The sequence below is a fragment of the Nicotiana tabacum genome, chromosome 5, assembly GCF_000715075.1.
Source record: "Nicotiana tabacum cultivar K326 chromosome 5, ASM71507v2, whole genome shotgun sequence".
Classification (NCBI taxonomy): Eukaryota; Viridiplantae; Streptophyta; class Magnoliopsida; order Solanales; family Solanaceae; genus Nicotiana; species Nicotiana tabacum.
This window is the reverse complement of record NC_134084.1, coordinates 63,195,587-63,216,582: the sequence shown is the minus strand read 5'-3', so window position 1 is coordinate 63,216,582 and position 20,996 is coordinate 63,195,587. Positions and strand designations below refer to the sequence as shown.

At 36.5% G+C, this 20,996-nt stretch overlaps 1 protein-coding gene across 1 annotated transcript; it reads right to left on the bottom strand.

The window, feature by feature from the left end:
• Positions 1-6,924: 6,924 nt before the first annotated feature.
• LOC142181159 (agamous-like MADS-box protein AGL9 homolog) lies at positions 6,925-12,850 on the bottom strand. The gene is made up of 8 exons (XM_075253606.1): positions 12,530-12,850; positions 11,189-11,267; positions 8,893-8,960; positions 8,701-8,800; positions 8,554-8,595; positions 8,409-8,450; positions 7,839-7,972; positions 6,925-7,171 (listed from the first exon to the last, which is right to left on the bottom strand). The coding sequence occupies exons 1-8, from the start codon at positions 12,712-12,714 to the stop codon at positions 7,096-7,098; spliced, it is 726 nt and encodes a 241-aa protein (XP_075109707.1). The 5' UTR covers positions 12,715-12,850; the 3' UTR covers positions 6,925-7,095.
• Positions 12,851-20,996: the final 8,146 nt, after the last annotated feature.

Sequence of the window (20,996 nt, the reverse complement as noted above, 5' to 3'; positions counted from 1 at the left end):
TTTGACCCGTTTGTTAGGTTTGAGTAATTAACATGGGTTGTAAGGGTAGCCTAGGGATTATTTAGGTTATGTGAACCTTACCTAAGTAATTAAGAAGCTTCTAATAGAGGTAAGGTTTAGGAGTACATTATTGAATAAAATAAAGAGTAAAGAATTGAGTGGAATCAATTAGGAAATTGGGGAAGGGGCATTTGTGGATAGGGAATTGATTTTAGGTTACTTTAAGAGATCCTATATAAAGCTTGCTTAGGAAAAGACTGAAGGAGAACGAACAAAATATAGATTCCAAAGAAAAAGAAACAGAGATATAGAAGTTTAAGAGGAAGGACAGAATAAGAGAGAGATCTAGGAGATAAAAATCCAAAAATACAAACGGCTGCTTTTCACTGTTTGATTGAATTCTTTTTGTGATCTCTTCAGTTTCTAATTCCTGAAATAGTTTCTAATTTATCTGGGCTAAAATGATTTGAATCTGGTGGTTTAAAAGCTTGGTTTGAAGTTCTGGTTGTCGATTTTTGATTTTTGAGCATCAGTCTTTGGTTTAAGGCTGTTTTTTCTGTGGTTTCTTTCTGCTGCTGGATACTATTGTTGCTACTACAGATCTTATCCCCATTACTTTCATTTTTAGGTATTTCCTTAGTCCAGAAATACTGATTGAATGCTGGTTATGAGAATCAAGTGGAATCCGATGGAATATAGGATGTATTTGCCATAGTTTCTCTTTGTTTTTTTTTCTTACTGTTTAAATACCATGTAGTAGATTGGTAATGGTAGATGTTAAACGAGCTGGTACTGGTATTATAAAATGGGGTTTGTGTTTTAGCCAATTGTTTAGTTTCAACATTAAATAACATGTTTAGAAGGTGTATGAGCAGGTTTGTGGATTGTTTGTATGGCAAATGAATTGTAGTCCTCAATTATTCAGTTTATTTTGATTTGTGCTCTGGATCACAGATTTTTTGCTTAAGTTACTGTCTCAAATCAGTAAGGTTTTGGTTCTAATGTTTATCTGAATCCATTAAAATGTTAGGTGTTTCGCTTGTACGTGTATTGATGTTGTTTTATAAGCATGTTTGCCCATGAGCCTAAGGTTTGAGATCATGTTTGTTCATTAGGCCCCTTTACAAGTCTCCATTTATCATGCACATGGATTAAGCCAAGGTTTGAATGAATTTAAATTTTGTATGGCTGTTCTTGTGAAGTATTTAAAGCACTGATGTCCATAGTTCCAGCATGTGTACTCATGAGCCATAATGGATTAGTGTTGGTTTGATTTGGGAACATTTGGTCAATTATTCTATGTTAATACAATTGTAAATATGGAAGTTAATTAGGCAATTTGTGTCCCTTAGCTAAGAGTCAGGAATAATTGTAGGTTTAATCCCACTTAGCTTTTAATCTAAATTAATTGTTAGTTTGTAAAATATGGGTTTAAAGCCACCCCAAGAGGCGAAAGCATTCTCAAGTACGAATGCACAGCTTTGAGCTGTTTTGGTTTTGTCGACCTTCATCATGACAGGCCTACTTCGAGCCCCAAAGCTTGCAATGGCTTTTGGTTTAATGTTAATTTGGCATGTTAAAAATCTGACTGCTTTCAGTTGTTGTGGAGGTTCGACATGTGTATGTCAGAATATTTTATTTGCACATGACCCATACGGACTGGGCTCGTTGATTGGGCTTGAGTTTTTCTTTAAAATGAAGTAGTACTTTCTTTTGGCCTTCAACAAATCCATTAGGCAATATTTGAGTAATTAGGAATCCTGCAGTTTTCTTTAAACAATTAATGTGTTTTTTTAGAATGAGGTTAGCCATACTAAATAACGCAAAATAGTTTATGGCCCTCCGAAGCTTAGTTTGAATGCCTCTTTAATTTAGAACTGAGGTGCGCCATGCCCAGCAAAAATGACCATTGCATGGCCCTCATTTAATTAATCTTGTATTGATCCTTAGAATTCGAGGCGCGCCATTTAGCAATTTTTATGACCCTTGCAAAGTTGCAAACGCGTAGTTGCTTTAATAACTTACCTTCCTAAACTGTCGGGTGTGCATTTCATGTGACCCAGATCCAAATCCTAACAACGTTAAACAAAATATGTCACGGATCGTGGTTGCATTTCATGTTGCGTGATCCACAGACGTGTTTTGTATAACGTTGAAATCTTCCTAAAATTAAATAAAAGCAGGTAAAAAATGCACATAGGTTTGAAAGTGTTCTAAAAATCAGATAAATAGGCCAATAATAACAGTTGAGCGACCGTGCTAAAATCACGAAATTCAGGAATGCCTAACACCTTCTCCCGGGTTAACAGAATTCCTTACCCGGATTTCTGGTTCTTGGACTGTAATACAAAGTCAAATTTTTCCTCAATTTGGGATTTGAACCGGTGACTTGGGACACCATAAATTATCCCAAGTGGTGACTCTGATTCTTAGATAAATAATCTCATTTCGATTGTCACTTTAAGTTGGAAAAAAACTCCCTTATACCCTTTTCGGGGTAGGTAAAAAGGGAGGTGTGACAAATAGCTCAGGGCTCGAGCTATAGGCAAAACATTCAGCCTCAAGTATTCCAGAATGGCCCAACATCAACACAAAGAGATCACATCTCGCCCCTTGATCGGGGAATCACAAGCCATAGATGCAAATCTGATACTGAGCGCTCATGCGCGCATACGAACACGTGGAAGGAATTCAAAGAGTTACTTTTCAAGCTAAATCAAGGACGCACGATAAGAATTCAAGAATATGAAGTTTTTCCTAAAGGTTCTGCAACCTCTTGAGGATAAATACAGACGTCTCAATACCGATCCGCGAGACTCTACTAAACCTGCTCATGACTCGTGAGACCTATATAACCTAGCCTCTGATACCAACTTGTCACGACCCTGAACCCGGACTCGGTCGTGATGGCGCCTCTCGTGAAGACAAGGCCAACCGACACTTCCTATTTCAGTATTTAACAGTTAAATAGTAAGAACAGTCTAAAGCATGATAAAATAAACCAAAGTTTAAGCAGTTAATAGCATGATTTGCGGAATACAACCCAACACAGCCCGATACTGGGGTGTCACTAGTTATGAGCATCTAAACAATCCGGAATACTCAAATAAAAACTATAGAGTTTAATATAGGAACTAAGAACATGAAGAAATAAAGATAGGGAAGAGCTCCGGGCTGCGAATGATGACATCTACCTAGAGACTCCTCGGATCCTCCTGAGCTAGAAATGATCAGCACTCGAGAGCGGGACCAGATGCGCCTGAATCTGCACACGGGGTGTAGGGAGTAAAGTGAGTACTCCAACCCAGTGAGTAATAATTATAAATAAAGACTGAAAGCAGAAAATCACGTAAAGCACATTTGTAGACTATAATGAAGTAGTAAAATCTGTAAAAGATATGTGAAAGTCATTTAACTCAAATTAAACTTCACAAAACCTTTTTCAACAATTTAAACAAATAAATGACAGGCAATTAAGGAAAATAAACACATAAAGGTTCGCCCCTCGGGCACAATATTAACAAATCCGCCCCTTAGGTAATATCTCAAAACAATACCAGCACCTCGGGCTATATCTCACATCACAATGGGTACCCGCGCTCATTGGGAGTGTGAAGACTCCTGGAGGGGCCCCTTACGGCCCAAGCGCAATATCAAGCCATCTCGTGGCATCATCACCAGGCTCTCGGCCTCATATCATCAAGCCACCTCGTAGCATACATATCTCAATCTCTCGGCCTCATAATCATAATTAGTGTATCATTATTATGGTGTGCAGCTCGACCCAAAAGTATCCTCACATCATAGGCCCTCGGCCTTACTCAGTCAAAATCACATAAGCCACTCGGGCAACAATAAAACATAACGCTCAGCCCAAAATATTATTTGAAATATCATTTGATATATTAAAACATAGTAGACATGGCTGAGTTATGAAAATAGTGAAATATAGCATGACTAAGTTCAAGTATAAAGTCAAAACAGTGAGAAAATATCAATAAAAGTCCCCTAAGGGTTCAAATAGTTGGCACGAAGCCCAAATATGGAATTCAACCCAAATAATAATGATAGCAGATAGATTTCAGTCAAATACGCGGTAAAATAGTCATTCGGGTCGAACTAAGTCATAATCCCCAATAGTGCACGACCCCACACTCGTCATCTCGTGTGTGCGTCACTTCAATATAGCACAACAATGTGCAATCCGGGGTTTCATACCCTCATAACATCATTTACAATCATTACTCACCTCGAACCAGTCAAATCTCTAGCTCGTGATGCTTTTGCCCCTCAAATCGGCCTCCACCTGCATCGAATCTATCCAAAATCAGAATCACGACGTCAAAATATGCTAAGGGAACGAAACCCAAATGAAAATAATCAATATACGACATAAATCCCGAAATTACAAAAACCTTACCCCCGGGCCCATATCTCGGAATTCGATAATTTTTACATCAATAGATTTCTTATCTCCCCACGAGTTCATACATATCAAAAGTTTTAAAATCCGACCTCAAATGGTCCTTCAAAACCCCAATCAAAGGTCTAAGTTTCCAAGCCCTAGTTCTTCAATTTTTGGTTTAATTTTCATGATTATTTAGGTGGAATTCACATTAGAATCGAGTTTTATGTCCGAGAATCTTTCCTCCAAGTGATTCCCCTTGAATCTCTCTTTAATCCCCTTCAAAAAGCTTAAAAAACGACGAACAATGGAGGAAATAAACCCCAAAATCACGGACAAGACGAGTATTTAAACATTCTGCCCAGGCCTTAATTCCTTCTTTGCGAACACGGTCAACGTCTCGCGTTCGCGAAGCACAAAATTTAGTTGACAAAAACTCTTCTTCCCGAACGCGACCTCATCATTGCGAACGCGATGCCTCAGTTTCACCAACCTACGCGACTAAGCCTCTCGCGAACACGATGCTTACCATTCCGGCCTTTCGCGAATGCGATGCTTACCATTCCAGCCCTTCGCGAACATGGGATTCCCCTTCGCGAATGCGAAGGCCAAACCTGACGTCTCCCTTCCTGACCCTTCGCGAACGCGAGGGTCCACTCGTGAATGCGAAGACCAAAATGTCTGCAACAGCTCAAACCAAAATCTGCAATTTTCTTAACTTAAAAATGATCCGTTCAATCCCTCGAAACTCACCCGAGGCCCCCGGGACCTCAACCAAAGACACCAACATATCCTAAAACCTTATTCAAACCTGTACAAATCTTCAAAATACCTCAAACAACATCAAATCAACCAAAACACATCGGATTCAAGCCTAAGTTTTCAAAATCTTCTAAATTACGCTTTTGATCAAAAACCCAAGCAAATCACGTCCGAATGACCTGAAATTTTGCACACACATCCCAAATGACACAACGTAACTACTGCAACTCTCAGAATTCCATTCCGACACCTATATCAAAATCTCGCATACCAACTGGAAATCGCCAAAATATCAACTTCGCCAATTCAAGCCTAAATTTACTCCAAACCTCCAAAACTCATTCCGATAGCGCTCCTAAGACCCAAATCACCTCTCGAAGCTAACCGAACCATCAGAACTCACATCCAAGCCCTCTAACATATAAGTCAACATCCGGTTGACTTTTCCAACTTAAGCTTCCTCAAAAGAGACTAAGTGTCTCAAACCTTACCAAATTCATTCCGGATTCGATCCGACCAACCCGATATCACATAATACGGATAAACAAAGCATAAAGAAGCAGAAATGGGGAAAATGAAGCTGTAACTCATGAGACGACTGGCCGGGTTGTCACAACTATGCTTAAGTTCAGCAATTACAAACAAAAACTTCAGCAAATAGAGAACAAAACTTCAGCTACTATGCTTAAGTTCAGCAATTACAAACAAAAACTTCAGAAAATAGAGAACAAAACTTTAACTACTATGCTTAAGCTCAACAATTACAAACAAATACTTCAGCATACTTGGTTCAGCAATTTTTGCTACTTCAGGCCCGTCTACTAGAATGCTGAAGTTTTGCGTGATTTTCTTTGCTACTTCAGCCCCGTATGCTGAAGTTTAGCGGCATAAGTTAAAATATGACCCAAAAAGCGGGTATAGATGCAAATGCCCCAAATTTGTTAAGATTTTTAAAAAGCCCAAACTTTCCACCATGACCTTTGAATCAAACATAAAATGTTCTGCATCGATCTCTCTCCAATGAATATAGCCCAATGGAAACGTTAATTTAATAACATCGGATAAATGCCAAAGAAGACCAACTTATTCTGAACTAGGTCCAAAAATTCTATCATGCACAACTAAAGAAAAAATTGTAATTCAGTATTAAAACGAAAAATTGCTTTATCCGGAGCCCCAGAGCTGCGAAAATTTTCACTAGCTGACTTCTTTCACAACAAGAATGTACTGCATCACAGCTAACTTCCATTTACTAATAGGCCGAAAGCATGAAATGAAATTATAAAAGGGCTCATGCACTGCATGTACGCTTGTTTCCTAATATAATTTGGGACTTAACTTACGATTTTAAGGTAGCCGGTAATACTGATAATAATAATTACAATCAATAATGATCATCTTCATAAGCTTCTAGGTATGCAGAGCTCCATATTTTATCAGACAACGGGTTTCTAACAATTTAAAGACTCAATAAAAGTTGACATAATATAAGTGTCAAAAATAGAGATTAGTGATAGAGCTAAGAGTTTCTAAGCCCTCCTTTAAACCTCTATAATGCGTTTAAAAAAAAGATATTAGAGGAAGCAATGAGTGGAAATTTCCCTACAGAAAGCACTCATAGCCAGTTTTGAAGAGACTCAGAAAAAGGGGCATGGGAGCCAAGATCTTAAGATGTATTAAAATGAAACTATACAGACTGAGTTTGACACTGACCAAAAGAAAATGGAGGAAAGTAATAATCTTTAGTGATTAAGCACTCAGGGAAATCTAGTTTATGATTAAGTAACAATAACGGGTCTGTCTTATGGATCCCAAATTAGTCCAGAATTCGGCAAACAACATATAACACAAATTAGGAGAGTGTTTATGATAGGAAAAACATTGAGCATATGTTTATATAATCAATCTTATCGGAAATGAGCTTAATTTCAAGGCAACCAGCCAGCCATGTAGTTATTCACACTGGGCCCTGCTCCTCCTACTGTTATTGGATCATTCTGATACCTGCCAATATTCGCAATAGATAACTTAGGTCAAGTAACGAATATTCGTTTACTTTAAATCAGTTCTAAATGCTGCCAAATAAACGTAACAATCACTCTATATATATGTTACATGTCCTCAAATATGAGTGGAATATTTTGTACAATAGTAATAATTTTTTGGTATAATTTGAAGAATTTGGATGAAGTATTCACACATATGATAGATTGTATAGCATACATAGCGAACATAATTACCCTCTGCGAGGTCACCTTTTCAACTAAATATGTCACAATTTTACTATGTACTTCCTATGTTCCAGTTTATATGAACCTATTTCCTTTTTGGTCCGTTCCAAAAATAATAACCCTTTTTTAAATTTGAAAACAATTTATTTTAAACTTCTAATTTTACCCTTAATGAGAAGCTTTTATAATCACACAAATATTCTGGATCCCTTTTTAACTTATTTAGAACCACAAATACCAAAAGTCTTTATTTTTTTAAACTCCGTACCCGTCAAACAAGTTCACATAAATTAGAACGGAGAAAATACTTTTTATCTCACTGATTAGCAAAATATTGAATATTTACCTCTTAATCTTTATGGTAGTCAAACTGACCCATGAATGCTTTTAAAAAGCAAACAAAAAAAAATATATCATCCAAAATATTGATCAGAACGTACCCAATTTGCAAAGTGGGTTCACATTCCAAAGGATGAAAAAAGCCATCGCCCTGAGTTTGAGTTGTTTGCCGGCCGTAGCCCATATCTTGTGCATTTTGTTGCCACTGCAGATTTAGTTGGCTTCCTTCCATCAACTGCAAATTAAACCATTCCAAACCCTAATATGACAAGTGAATATATATACACACACAACTGCATATATATAATATTCTCATGAAACAACTATGACTAACAGAAGAGATGTTAATTATTGGTTCTGTTGGTGAAACCGTCACTTCCAATGAGAGCTTGAGTGACGGGATCAATAAGTAATTAAGACATCGCAATTAATTCTTTAATTTAATTTACATACATTGACTGTACAATGCTTTTACACTACTAATGTATTAACATGCAACAGGTAACCTACTTTAGTTATTTAGATTATTCATCATCTATTAGTGTATATATAGAAATTAAACTATTCTTTTCTCGTCGTTTGCCTCCAACACAGACGACATGCACTCACACGAATTCAGTAGTAATTGCGCTACCAAAAGGAAGGGGGAAAAGAAGGGAAATTTCACTTACCCTTTGTTTCAAGGTTCTGTTTGCTTCGTTTAATGCATGTTCCTGCCAAATGGAAGATCGTCGCCATATAATGATGATTTTAAGTAGCTAGGAAAACACAATGATTCTTTTTACTAGTCAGGAATAATAAAATAAACTTATGTACCTTTCTCTGAAGATCTGTAAGTTGATCCAACATTAACTGAGTCTGGAAAAAGTTGAGACTAGTGGTCAGTGCAAGTGTTTATGAGTTAATGACCATGCAGCAATATTTTAATACTAAAATTATTGATTAGCTATATGTCAAATTTACCCGAGTTGATCGAATCTGTTTCAGTGACATATCAAGCTGCCTCTCAAGTGATTCAAGTTCCTTGCTATTCAAAGGGCCAAGATCTTCACCAAGAAGATTTCTATTCATGACACAACATCAGAAAACGTTCTTTTAGCTAAAACACATTTCATAAATGAAGCTTTCTTCTCAATACCATTGTTATATATATACCTCTGTGATCGCTGTAATGCTTCGTAACGTGCTTTAAGCTTCAAGTATTCTTGTTGGCTACTTATTTCCTGTAACCATTGGCAACAATAAATTGGTCTATTAGATAGAAATGCTATCGCTATAAGAATTCAACGGATAAAATGGACCTTGACTCTAACTTCACCTTGAAAGCTAGCTTAGCCATTAGGTAAGGCTGCCCAAAGACTGTATAAGGACACTAATTTCACATCGCGCAATCCAGAAAACAAAATGCTTTATCTTTTTTTTTTTTTTTTTTGGCTTTTATATAAACTGCAAGTCATCTTTTTAAAGTGCTAATAGTTCTTTCAATTATTTATCATCTGTGAGGTTTACTTTACCTTTTTTTGCCAATTTCTTTGTATTTTGTAATTCCCAATTTCAAAAATTGTTGAGGAATTCCAACAATGTCTCTAGATTGAACACACGCTCTAGCGACTAGCTAGCACCTACAAAATTGACGTCACTAGATTATTCATGTTATGATACTTACGATATTTCTTCTAATTATTCCCATTAGAAAAGGTAGGACTTTTTTTTCCAGATAATGAAGAGATAAGAAGACTCATGATTAGTTGGTCGTGTTGGATCGAGTGATGATCATACTCAAGGTTATGTTGAAATTCATCACTTCCATCAATTTCGACGTGAGAGGGCAACTAAATTGGTAGATGTTAGTTTAGTTTTATAAAAATAAAGTGCTGAGCATAATTAAGAGAATTCCGAATGATAAAAGGAATAAGGGTAACAAGGAAGGAATACATGGAGAGGATTTCTTTGTGTGCTTTGACATGCATGCTTGGTGAAGGGGAAGAGGAAGACAATGGCTCTGATACTATAACAAAACTCATAAGAACATCAGAAAATACATTGCTAACTTAGGTTATATTTCTCTTAATATACATGTACAAGTGAGCAACTAGGAGTACAACGATTTATATAGGAAGATAGGATATAATGTAGTTATAAAATATTGTGTTAAATTTATCATCTATCCTTATCTTCCTCTTTAAATTTTTTTATGGAAATCAAAATCTCAAATGCTCAGGTAGCAGTTTTTCAATATAAAAAGGTTGATTTTTGTCCATCCAAATGACTTCACAAATTAAAAACTTCTTGATTTGTTCCCTTGGAGTCTAAGTGCTCCAATGTGTTGCCTTCTTTTTGTTGCTCCTTGTGTCTCAATTTAAGTGACAAACTTTTCTTTTAGTATATTACAACGAATGTCATCTTTTTTATGTTTAGAAATAATTTGACTTCAAAAGTTTTTCATTTCATCCTTAATGAATGATGTATAATCACACAAATGTTTAATGCTTAATTTTTAGATTATAAGTCTCAAAACTGTTTTTTTTTGTTTTTTTAAACTTAGTGCCATGTCAAATGGTACCACATAAATTGGGATGGAAGGAATATGATTTTGTATTGAGTGGCAGGGATCAAGTAACTGTAGCATGTTTGAGGATGCAATATTTATTCCTCGTGGGTTGTCTAAGAGCTTCCAAAATTATTTATAATATCATGAGTCTAAATGACAGCGTAGAAGCAAGATCATTCGAATTTTGGGACACTTCTTTGGCAAACATGTTAAATAGACATTGGGTCTAACTCAACCCCTAGCTCAAGAGATAATGATTGTCCAAGTTTACATAAGGAGACCACTCATCCCCTTCATTGTCGATGTGAGACTCAACACCCCTTCTCACCCCAGGAGTGGATATCTGGAGCGTGGACAATTATGGGGCCCCAACATCGAAAAGATGGGTCCTGCTTTGATACCATGTTAAATGGACATTGGGTCTAACTCAACCCCAAAAGCTAGCTCAAGAGGTGAAGATTGCCCAAGTCCATATAAGGAGACAATCCATATCCTTCATTGTCGATGTGGGACTCAACAAAACACACCATGGATATGAATATATCCTTAAACAGCTAGCACTTGTCTCTTGACTTGGATGGAACAAATCTTTTCTTTATCGTTTCGTTATTCCCTATGTTTGGTTTCAAAATAATGAAAACTTTGAAGGTTATCCAGTTTTCATTCCCTTCACATTACAATGTCTTTTTGTTCTTGAACTATTCAGTAACCTTTGCAAAAATATAAACAAATGTATATAGCAATCAAGGGAAAGGAAGTTGGATTGTTATTTTCCTCGATAATAATTGCTACCCAAGATATAGAGATGGAAACATTCTTGAATTGAAGAACCGTAATTATGTCCTAATAGCAAGAATAGTCACTAATTAAAGAAGAAATAGTTGGAAGATAAACATTTACCAGTGCTTCTCGTGTGGATATATTGGTCTCTGGTGCTCCGTAGTTGCACTTCTGGTACCTCTCTAATGTCTTGAGCATGCTGTTTCATTGTCACAAGCTTATAATGCTTCAGTTCACAACATAATTAGATAATCCCAAAGCAAATATATATGTTTTCATCATGAAGTTAATAATAGATCTATATTTTTTCATCTTTTTGAAAATCGGAATTATTATTATTATTAATTTTTTTTTTTTTTTGCATTCTTACACAGATTTAAACACAACAATACTTCTTTTCATCTCAGACAATTGTTTTTGGTGTAGCCGTCACTTTTCCTTTCGCACTCTATATCCTAGAAATGTAAAATCAAGTTTGAAAGATTTTCTGAAAGATTAGGAAATAAACCAAAAGACTTCCAGTGTGACTGGATATAAGATTGTTTCATCGTAGCAAAAAGAAATGAAGACCTAGAGATCGACAATCTAGATAATTAATTAAGCTGATAATTAACGTCAAGTCAAATTCTCTTAATTAAGAGCTCCGGAGTAACCAGCGAACCAAATGGCTTTAAGAAAAAACTAAAAAGCATAAAGAAGAAGAAGAGAATCCAAGCTTGAAGATATTCCATCAAGAGTAAATGATCAGAACAAAAATTAGAAACAAGTTCAGATAAAAGAAAAAATTAGGGTTGAAAAAAACCCTAAAGGTAGGAACTTTATGACCAACACGATCCAAAATCTATATTGATGCATTTACCAGTGAACCCTAAATTTATTAGTGGAATATTTCCAAAGAATCAGCCGAATGAATTAGAGATGTGGAATAAAACTTAAGCTTTTAGCAGAATAAGTTTCAAGAAATGCTTCTTTAATTTGAAGGTAAAGAAAATGGTAAAAGATCTATAAGAAGAAACTGTTATAGATATTATTAACAGGCAATAGATCAGACCATTTTCGCTGCAAAAAGCACTATTTAATTTGGTTTATGAGGTCAAAGGGGAAATAAAAAAGCCAATCAAAATGAGTAGAAAGAACACAAAATGGAGGAGACTAGCTAGGAAGAAACCACAACCCCTCAACACAGAAAATCAACATAGATATAGAAATTTTATCTTCTTTTCACGGTTTCCTCTTGCAGATCTAACAACACCCACAAGCACAAAGTCCTATACACTCCAAAACATTCACAAAAATGGTAAATACACTCTACACAAAGAAAGAGAAATACTTTTATCACAAAATCTCCTATACTTATTTAGATCTCAAAACAACAACACAAAGAGAAAAAAGGACTAACATAGATATAGATAGATATACGTAATATATTAATCATTTTTTGTTTCTTGTAAAAATATATACCTAGAGCTACTGCAGAACTCGTACAGTTTTCCCCTATTGGAGAAGATGATGAGAGCAACCTCAGCATCACAAAGAACAGAAAGCTCATAAGCTTTTTTCAAAAGTCCATTTCTTCTCTTAGCGAAGGTCACTTGCCTGTTGATCTTGTTCTCTATTCTCTTAAGCTCAACCCTACCCCTTCCCATTTTTTCTTCTTTCTCCAACAACTCAAACTCACAAAAGCACAAACCCCCTTTTTGTTCTCAGACCTTTCTTTGTATCTATCTTTTTATACATACATGCAATAATAGATACATATATATTATGTATATATAGACATAACCATACTAAGCACAACACTACTCGTACATTTTTCTTACATAAGAGTTAATACACAAAATATCCCTTGTCTTTGTTATTATTAGACGTGCAAACAAAGTTCTACATTGGAATGTGCTAAAAAATTTTGAGGTAAAATATAAGATTAGGGATCAATTACCAAGTTTTGTGTAGGGAGAAAATTTGAAGAGAATCTTTGGAGCAACAGTAAAGTTATGACCTAATATATGTCACGGGTTGGAGTCGTGAAATCAGCTGAATGATTGCATTAAAGTATGATGTCTACATCACACCTACTTGAGATGTAACCCTTTTCTGGATCCTGCATAAACGTGGAATGCTTCGTGCATTTGACAACTTTTTTGTTTAGGAACAAAATTTATGAGATAGTTACTCTTGTGATGAATCTAATTTTATGAGATTATTGTTCGGCTGTTTTTGTACTCTCCTTTGAATTTGGATTGTTCATTTCTACCCATAGATATGACTTAATTGATCGAATCAAGTTAAATTATTGTGTTTCTGTAATTTTTTTATTTTTATTTTTTGTCATTTAGCGTCAGCCAAGATTTGCTTTTACATTGTTATTTTGATCTAAAAACTTCCACCGGCCATCCAATTCCAATGGGACTGCAACAAAAACCCGAAAAAGAACATAGAAACATCCCCTTTTTCTTCTGTGTCTCTGAATCCTTCTTTCTTCCAGGAATATGCTCTGAGACCCTACACTGTAAGTTCAACAAGTTTCTGATTAATTAAAGATTTTAATCTGAGTAAATATTTTGAGCATTTTTATTTAAAATAATTTTCATGTACAATCTAGAGTCTAGACAAAATGTTGCATTCATGATTTTATTTAGTTTTCAGATGAAGAAATGATTTGGTGGTGGGTGTTCGGTAAGTGGGAAATCTCTAGAGCTGATGTGTAAACGGGTACTCTAAATGCTACGTGTCGAATTCTTAACTGATGTCGTAGTAATTAACTCGCTTACCTGTAGAGAGTCTATTATATTTGAAACATTTGAATCAATAGCTTTTAGATATTACTTACCCTTTACTCCCTCCGTGCGGTAATTAACTATCTATAGATACCATTTGTTATATTACGGATAGTAGATGTGTTTTCTGTTGTTATAAAATATATTAGATGTGTTTAAGCTACTGTATTCATAAATACAGTAGCAAAAATAGACATGAACCAGGGAAGTCCAGCTAATCAGTTGTTGTATTCGAGTGCATTCGACAGTATTCATAGCGTGAAACATGAGATTACAGCTGGACAGATTATTGTATTCGACTGTATTCACGGCGTGAAACATGGGATTACACTGTTTTTAAACGGAAAGTGAATCAATTAACATAATAGACTCGTAATACAACTCAACAAACTCAATTATAACACACAAATTTTGTATTTTCAGTTATAAAAAAGATTCTCAACCGAAAAATACCCCAAAAACATAGCAACCTTCAGAGAAATTATATAATACATCTGAATACATAAATTATATTAATTAAAAAAAATATATGAATACATTCATGGCATATAGCGAGACAGTGAATACAATAAAATACAATGGGATACATTGAAATACAATGAAAAAAGACAGTGAATACAATGAAATACAGCGAGTACATTGAATTACAATGAAAAAAAGATAATGAATACAATGAAATACGTGAAAATACAGCGTGATATATTGAAAATACGTTGAAATATATTAACAGAAAATCAAGTTGCTCAGCCCCAAACTCCGTCGTCTTTGTTCAAGAACAAACCCTAATTTCCGGTGAAATCACCGTCGAGAAAAAACCCTAAATCTCGCTGTTCCCACGCATCCTGTACATAGTAGTTAACAGATTTAGCCGCTGCAAGAACATAGTCATTATATCTGTCGAATCTAATTAAAATATGTCTTCTTGCAAGCCATCCAATAAGGCATGGTCCTTGAGTTCCAAACAGCAATGGGCCTCGGCCCAAACCTATAATAGCCCCTGGGGTGGAGTGGAGCTGCCGGTGGCCTTTTGTACACAACCAAAGGTATATGAAGGCACGACATCAGTGGAGAGTGTGAAAGTGTCTTGTGAGAGGCTTGCTTCTATGCTGGAGCCACCGTAGGTTAGGTTGAAGCCGCAGCTACTGCCACCACATGTGGGGTTAGGTACCTGAAAAATATTTTTAGTAAACTAATGGTAGGTGATGTGGGTGAGAGAAGTTTTGAGATTGAGCATCGTATTTTCAAGGATTAGGGGAAGAGAATAGCATGTATCAAAGTAGAGAGAGAAAGAAAATAGTGTAACTGACTAGCGTATTTAGTGGCTTAGGGGTAGGAGGTAACTAAAATAAGATATTTTGCTATAAACATTAAAAGGTATCTATAGAATATAATTTTTTAAAATGGTATTTATTTAAAATAAATAAGGTGTTAACCTTTGCTATAGATGTAATTTTTATCCTTGGGTGCTCCATCTGTACTAGTTTAACGAGGCCAACAAAGTAAAAATTTCAATATTTCTTTCTTACTCACCACATTGATCAAATAAAATTAGCAAAATACGAGAAATTTTGAGATATAGTTTTTCTTCCAGTTAGCTATTATGCTGAAAATGCACCAAGCCGAATACTAGTGTCAGCTGTAGTACTAGATGATAATAACATGAAAAAAGAAAATAAAATGAAAATGCTAAGAGAATAGATTTCCTTGGAAATAATACCTGAACTGAAATGGGGGATTACTTAAGCTGATGCAATTACGTGATCAAAACAGCATAATTAAGAACCCCGTCACTGTCTCCAAAACTCGTAGTATTAGTCAAAGTTTGGCAGGTGTTTGTGCCACTGATCTAATACTTATGTCTAACGCTAGTGATCCCACAAATACACTTATTTTAGGATGCACCTAGATGAATAAATTGTGTCTTACTTAATTTTTGCATGTCAAAGAACATGATTCTTTGACTTAACTATTCTAACACAAAACTAAAAATAAAGTATGAAAATTAAAGTACACAAACAATTCCACATGGAAAACCTATCTACTCAAGGGGTAAAAACCATGACCTACTGTAACGATCAGGACAGTCGTTTCGAGAGTTGTAGCCCCGTTCCCCCATTTACTGCTCATTTTATACTTTGCAGTTGTTATATGACCTACCAGGTTAGTCGGTTCGGGTCCAGAAGGATTTTGGAATGAATTGAGACACTTAGTCTCATAATGGAAAGCTTAAGTTGGAATGGTTGACCGAATATTGACTTATATGTAAACGACTCCGGAATGGAGTTTTGATTTTTTTGCTAGCTCCGTTGGGTGATTCTGGACTTGGGAGCGTGTCCGCATTGTGATTTATAGGTCCGTAGTGGAATTAGGCTTGAAATGGCAAAAGTTAAATTTTTGGGAAAGTTTGACCGGGAGTTTGAGCATCAGTCTTTGGTTTAAGGCTGTTTTTTCTGTGGTTTCTTTCTGCTGCTGGATACTATTGTTGCTACTACAGATCTTATCCCCATTACTTTCATTTTTAGGTATTTCCTTAGTCCAGAAATACTGATTGAATGCTGGTTATGAGAATCAAGTGGAATCCGATGGAATATAGGATGTATTTGCCATAGTTTCTCTTTGTTTTTTTTTCTTACTGTTTAAATACCATGTAGTAGATTGGTAATGGTAGATGTTAAACGAGCTGGTACTGGTATTATAAAATGGGGTTTGTGTTTTAGCCAATTGTTTAGTTTCAACATTAAATAACATGTTTAGAAGGTGTATGAGCAGGTTTGTGGATTGTTTGTATGGCAAATGAATTGTAGTCCTCAATTATTCAGTTTATTTTGATTTGTGCTCTGGATCACAGATTTTTTGCTTAAGTTACTGTCTCAAATCAGTAAGGTTTTGGTTCTAATGTTTATCTGAATCCATTAAAATGTTAGGTGTTTCGCTTGTACGTGTATTGATGTTGTTTTATAAGCATGTTTGCCCATGAGCCTAAGGTTTGAGATCATGTTTGTTCATTAGGCCCCTTTACAAGTCTCCATTTATCATGCACATGGATTAAGCCAAGGTTTGAATGAATTTAAATTTTGTATGGCTGTTCTTGTGAAGTATTTAAAGCACTGATGTCCATAGTTCCAGCATGTGTACTCATGAGCCATAATGGATTAGTGTTGGTTTGATTTGGGAACATTTGGTCAATTATTCTATGTTAATACAATTGTAAATATGGAAGTTAATTAGGCAATTTGTGTCCCTTAGCTAAGAGTCAGGAATAATTGTAGGTTTAATCCCACTTAGCTTTTAATCTAAATTAATTGTTAGTTTGTAAAATATGGGTTTAAAGCCACCCCAAGAGGCGAAAGCATTCTCAAGTACGAATGCACAGCTTTGAGCTGTTTTGGTTTTGTCGACCTTCATCATGACAGGCCTACTTCGAGCCCCAAAGCTTGCAATGGCTTTTGGTTTAATGTTAATTTGGCATGTTAAAAATCTGACTGCTTTCAGTTGTTGTGGAGGTTCGACATGTGTATGTCAGAATATTTTATTTGCACATGACCCATACGGACTGGGCTCGTTGATTGGGCTTGAGTTTTTCTTTAAAATGAAGTAGTACTTTCTTTTGGCCTTCAACAAATCCATTAGGCAATATTTGAGTAATTAGGAATCCTGCAGTTTTCTTTAAACAATTAATGTGTTTTTTTAGAATGAGGTTAGCCATACTAAATAACGCAAAATAGTTTATGGCCCTCCGAAGCTTAGTTTGAATGCCTCTTTAATTTAGAACTGAGGTGCGCCATGCCCAGCAAAAATGACCATTGCATGGCCCTCATTTAATTAATCTTGTATTGATCCTTAGAATTCGAGGCGCGCCATTTAGCAATTTTTATGACCCTTGCAAAGTTGCAAACGCGTAGTTGCTTTAATAACTTACCTTCCTAAACTGTCGGGTGTGCATTTCATGTGACCCAGATCCAAATCCTAACAACGTTAAACAAAATATGTCACGGATCGTGGTTGCATTTCATGTTGCGTGATCCACAGACGTGTTTTGTATAACGTTGAAATCTTCCTAAAATTAAATAAAAGCAGGTAAAAAATGCACATAGGTTTGAAAGTGTTCTAAAAATCAGATAAATAGGCCAATAATAACAGTTGAGCGACCGTGCTAAAATCACGAAATTCAGGAATGCCTAACACCTTCTCCCGGGTTAACAGAATTCCTTACCCGGATTTCTGGTTCTTGGACTGTAATACAAAGTCAAATTTTTCCTCAATTTGGGATTTGAACCGGTGACTTGGGACACCATAAATTATCCCAAGTGGTGACTCTGATTCTTAGATAAATAATCTCATTTCGATTGTCACTTTAAGTTGGAAAAAAACTCCCTTATACCCTTTTCGGGGTAGGTAAAAAGGGAGGTGTGACAAATAGCTCAGGGCTCGAGCTATAGGCAAAACATTCGGCCTCAAGTATTCCAGAATGGCCCAACATCAACACAAAGAGATCACATCTCGCCCCTTGATCGGGGAATCACAAGCCATAGATGCAAATCTGATACTGAGCGCTCATGCGCGCATACGAACACGTGGAAGGAATTCAAAGAGTTACTTTTCAAGCTAAATCAAGGACGCACGATAAGAATTCAAGAATATGAAGTTTTTCCTAAAGGTTCTGCAACCTCTTGAGGATAAATACAGACGTCTCAATACCGATCCGCGAGACTCTACTAAACCTGCTCATGACTCGTGAGACCTATATAACCTAGCCTCTGATACCAACTTGTCACGACCCTGAACCCGGACTCGGTCGTGATGGCGCCTCTCGTGAAGACAAGGCCAACCGACACTTCCTATTTCAGTATTTAACAGTTAAATAGTAAGAACAGTCTAAAGCATGATAAAATAAACCAAAGTTTAAGCAGTTAATAGCATGATTTGCGGAATACAACCCAACACAGCCCGATACTGGGGTGTCACTAGTTATGAGCATCTAAACAATCCGGAATACTCAAATAAAAACTATAGAGTTTAATATAGGAACTAAGAACATGAAGAAATAAAGATAGGGAAGAGCTCCGGGCTGCGAATGATGACATCTACCTAGAGACTCCTCGGATCCTCCTGAGCTAGAAATGATCAGCACTCGAGAGCGGGACCAGATGCGCCTGAATCTGCACACGGGGTGTAGGGAGTAAAGTGAGTACTCCAACCCAGTGAGTAATAATTATAAATAAAGACTGAAAGCAGAAAATCACGTAAAGCACATTTGTAGACTATAATGAAGTAGTAAAATCTGTAAAAGATATGTGAAAGTCATTTAACTCAAATTAAACTTCACAAAACCTTTTTCAACAATTTAAACAAATAAATGACAGGCAATTAAGGAAAATAAACACATAAAGGTTCGCCCCTCGGGCACAATATTAACAAATCCGCCCCTTAGGTAATATCTCAAAACAATACCAGCACCTCGGGCTATATCTCACATCACAATGGGTACCCGCGCTCATTGGGAGTGTGAAGACTCCTGGAGGGGCCCCTTACGGCCCAAGCGCAATATCAAGCCATCTCGTGGCATCATCACCAGGCTCTCGGCCTCATATCATCAAGCCACCTCGTAGCATACATATCTCAATCTCTCGGCCTCATAATCATAATTAGTGTATCATTATTATGGTGTGCAGCTCGACCCAAAAGTATCCTCACATCATAGGCCCTCGGCCTTACTCAGTCAAAATCACATAAGCCACTCGGGCAACAATAAAACATAACGCTCAGCCCAAAATATTATTTGAAATATCATTTGATATATTAAAACATAGTAGACATGGCTGAGTTATGAAAATAGTGAAATATAGCATGACTAAGTTCAAGTATAAAGTCAAAACAGTGAGAAAATATCAATAAAAGTCCCCTAAGGGTTCAAATAGTTGGCACGAAGCCCAAATATGGAATTCAACCCAAATAATAATGATAGCAGATAGATTTCAGTCAAATACGCGGTAAAATAGTCATTCGGGTCGAACTAAGTCATAATCCCCAATAGTGCACGACCCCACACTCGTCATCTCGTGTGTGCGTCACTTCAATATAGCACAACAATGTGCAATCCGGGGTTTCATACCCTCATAACATCATTTACAATCATTACTCACCTCGAACCAGTCAAATCTCTAGCTCGTGATGCTTTTGCCCCTCAAATCGGCCTCCACCTGCATCGAATCTATCCAAAATCAGAATCACGACGTCAAAATATGCTAAGGGAACGAAACCCAAATGAAAATAATCAATATACGACATAAATCCCGAAATTACAAAAACCTTACCCCCGGGCCCATATCTCGGAATTCGATAATTTTTACATCAATAGATTTCTTATCTCCCCACGAGTTCATACATATCAAAAGTTTTGAAATCCGACCTCAAATGGTCCTTCAAAACCCCAATCAAAGGTCTAAGTTTCCAAGCCCTAGTTCTTCAATTTTTGGTTTAATTTTCATGATTATTTAGGTGGAATTCACATTAGAATCGAGTTTTATGTCCGAGAATCTTTCCTCCAAGTGATTCCCCTTGAATCTCTCTTTAATCCCCTTCAAAAAGCTTAAAAAACGACGAACAATGGAGGAAATAAACCCCAAAATCACGGACAAGACGAGTATTTAAACATTCTGCCCAGGCCTTAATTCCTTCTTTGCGAACACGGTCAACGTCTCGCGTTCGCGAAGCACAAAATTTAGTTGACAAAAACTCTTCTTCCCGAACGCGACCTCATCATTGCGAACGCGATGCCTCAGTTTCACCAACCTACGCGACTAAGCCTCTCGCGAACACGATGCTTACCATTCCGGCCTTTCGCGAATGCGATGCTTACCATTCCAGCCCTTCGCGAACATGGGATTCCCCTTCGCGAATGCGAAGGCCAAACCTGACGTCTCCCTTCCTGACCCTTCGCGAACGCGAGGGTCCACTCGTGAATGCGAAGACCAAAATGTCTGCAACAGCTCAAACCAAAATCTGCAATTTTCTTAACTTAAAAATGATCCGTTCAATCCCTCGAAACTCACCCGAGGCCCCCGGGACCTCAACCAAAGACACCAACATATCCTAAAACCTTATTCAAACCTGTACAAATCTTCAAAATACCTCAAACAACATCAAATCAA

Coding starts and splice junctions, on each gene's coding strand:
- LOC142181159 (XM_075253606.1), bottom strand. CDS start 12,714: ATGGGAAGGGGTAGGGTTGAGCTTAAGAGAATAGAGAACAAGATCAAC. Junction 8,961..11,188: donor TATCCACACGAGAAGCACTG/GTAAATGTTTAT, acceptor CAATGGTTACAG/GAAATAAGTAGCCAACAAGA. Junction 7,172..7,838: donor GAACCCACTTTGCAAATTGG/GTACGTTCTGAT, acceptor GAATATTGGCAG/GTATCAGAATGATCCAATAA.